At 36.0% G+C, this 1,761-nt stretch overlaps 1 protein-coding gene across 1 annotated transcript in view; it reads left to right on the plus strand.

The window, feature by feature from the left end:
- Positions 1-1,761, plus strand: part of LOC104787491 (ERAD-associated E3 ubiquitin-protein ligase HRD1B) — a gene marked incomplete at its 5' end in the record, with an annotated part of 3,625 nt that continues 1,864 nt past the window's right edge. The window contains 3 exon segments of the mRNA XM_010420593.2: positions 1-338; positions 820-996; positions 1,402-1,551. Coding sequence (XP_010418895.2) covers positions 1-338; positions 820-996; positions 1,402-1,551 — 665 coding nt within the window.

Here is a 1,761-nt window from a genome sequence, read left to right on the forward strand (position 1 = left end):
CTGGGTTCTCTTAGAGAAGCTGAGGTTGAGCGTTTGAATGAGCAAGCGTGGAGAGAACTCATGGAGATTCTCTTTGCTGTCACTATTTTTCGACAGGACTTCTCTGTTGGTTTTATCTCTTTGGTTGTGACTCTTTTGTTGATCAAGGGTTTGCATTGGATGGCTCAGAAGAGAGTCGAGTATATTGAGACTACTCCTTCTGTTACTTTACTCTCTCATGTTCGTATTGTTTCCTTCATGGTGTTTCTTCTGCTTTTAGATGGCCTCCTTACGTATGCTTCTATGCGGCAATTGATTCAGTCCCGGAAAGCTTCTATGTCTGTCTTCTTCACGTTTGAGTTAGTGTCTTTTCCTCTCTACTTTTGTTGGGTTTGGAATCATATAGAGTGGAAGATTTATTGAGGGAGAGTGGTGTTTAGAGTTATGACTTTTCTTTGAGCTCTTTAGGTGTCGGACTCTATGAGAAAAACTATTACTATCCTGAAAATGTTTTCTGTGAACCCTACCTTGCAGGCCTTTTAATTATTGTTTCGTTTACTAGGATTTTGGTTTAATCAATCCCTTAGCTTTAAACGCTTAACTAGCTATCAAGCAGCAAAGATATTTGAAAATAGCTTGGGTACAGGTGATCACAAGTTTGGGGATTTTTCTTTTTATGATATTAGCATATTGTTTAGTATGTATTCTTCTGTTATATTATGCCATCAAAACCCATGTGAAAGTACCCCGTCTTTAACTGTTTGTTTTTTTATTATTGTCTTAATGAACTCTGCATCATACACCCAAGCATTAGACTTAGTTGATATTTTTCTGTTGCAGGTATATGATTCTTGCAACAACAACTGTTTCTATTATTGTAAAGTATGCCTTCTATGTCACGGATATGCTCAAGGAAGGTCAATGGGAAGGAAAACCAGTTTATACTTTCTATCTGGAGCTCGTCCGAGACTTGCTTCACTTGTCCATGTATCTTTGCTTCTTCCTCATGATATTCATGTAAGTTTTTACTTCATATACGTCTTTCATTATTCCAAACTTACATGTTATACCACTTAAAGATAACTGAATCCTGACTAATTAACATGCTGAAATTTTAGTATGTCACAACTCGTTATCGCCTTATCTTTTATTGCTGGATACTTGTTTCAAGAGTTACTTGCATAACTTTATCATTACACTTATTTCCATCAATGAGTCTTCTCTTGGTTTCATATTATAATTTACATTGGTGCGTTCATAGATAATAGATTTACTTGTAGCTGATGAAAATCAGAAAATGAGAAATAATAAGCAGCCAGCAAGCCAAAACAATAGATCTACTGCGTCTCTCTTTATGCAATTTATGCCATTTTAGTATTGTAATTTGAATCCTAATTCGAGTATCACCTTTTTATTGCATAGGAACTATGGCCTTCCTTTGCATCTAATAAGAGAGCTCTACGAAACGTTCAGAAACTTCAAGATTCGTGTGACTGATTACCTCCGATATCGTAAAATCACTTCCAATATGAATGATCGGTTTCCTGATGCAACTCCTGAAGAACTTAGCTCGTAAGTTCCAGATATTCCCAGAAGATTTATCTTTCCAGATATTCTAAATATCTTTTAAGCTTACTGAACTTGATTATGCTTACATAGCTAGATCAATCACAGTTTTTAATTTGGGGTTTGCAGAAATGATGCCACTTGTATCATATGTCGTGAGGAAATGACCTCAGCGAAGAAATTAGTATGTGGCCATCTATTTCATGTGCATTGTCT

Source organism: Camelina sativa, chromosome 7, assembly GCF_000633955.1.
Source record: "Camelina sativa cultivar DH55 chromosome 7, Cs, whole genome shotgun sequence".
Taxonomy (NCBI): Eukaryota; Viridiplantae; Streptophyta; class Magnoliopsida; order Brassicales; family Brassicaceae; genus Camelina; species Camelina sativa.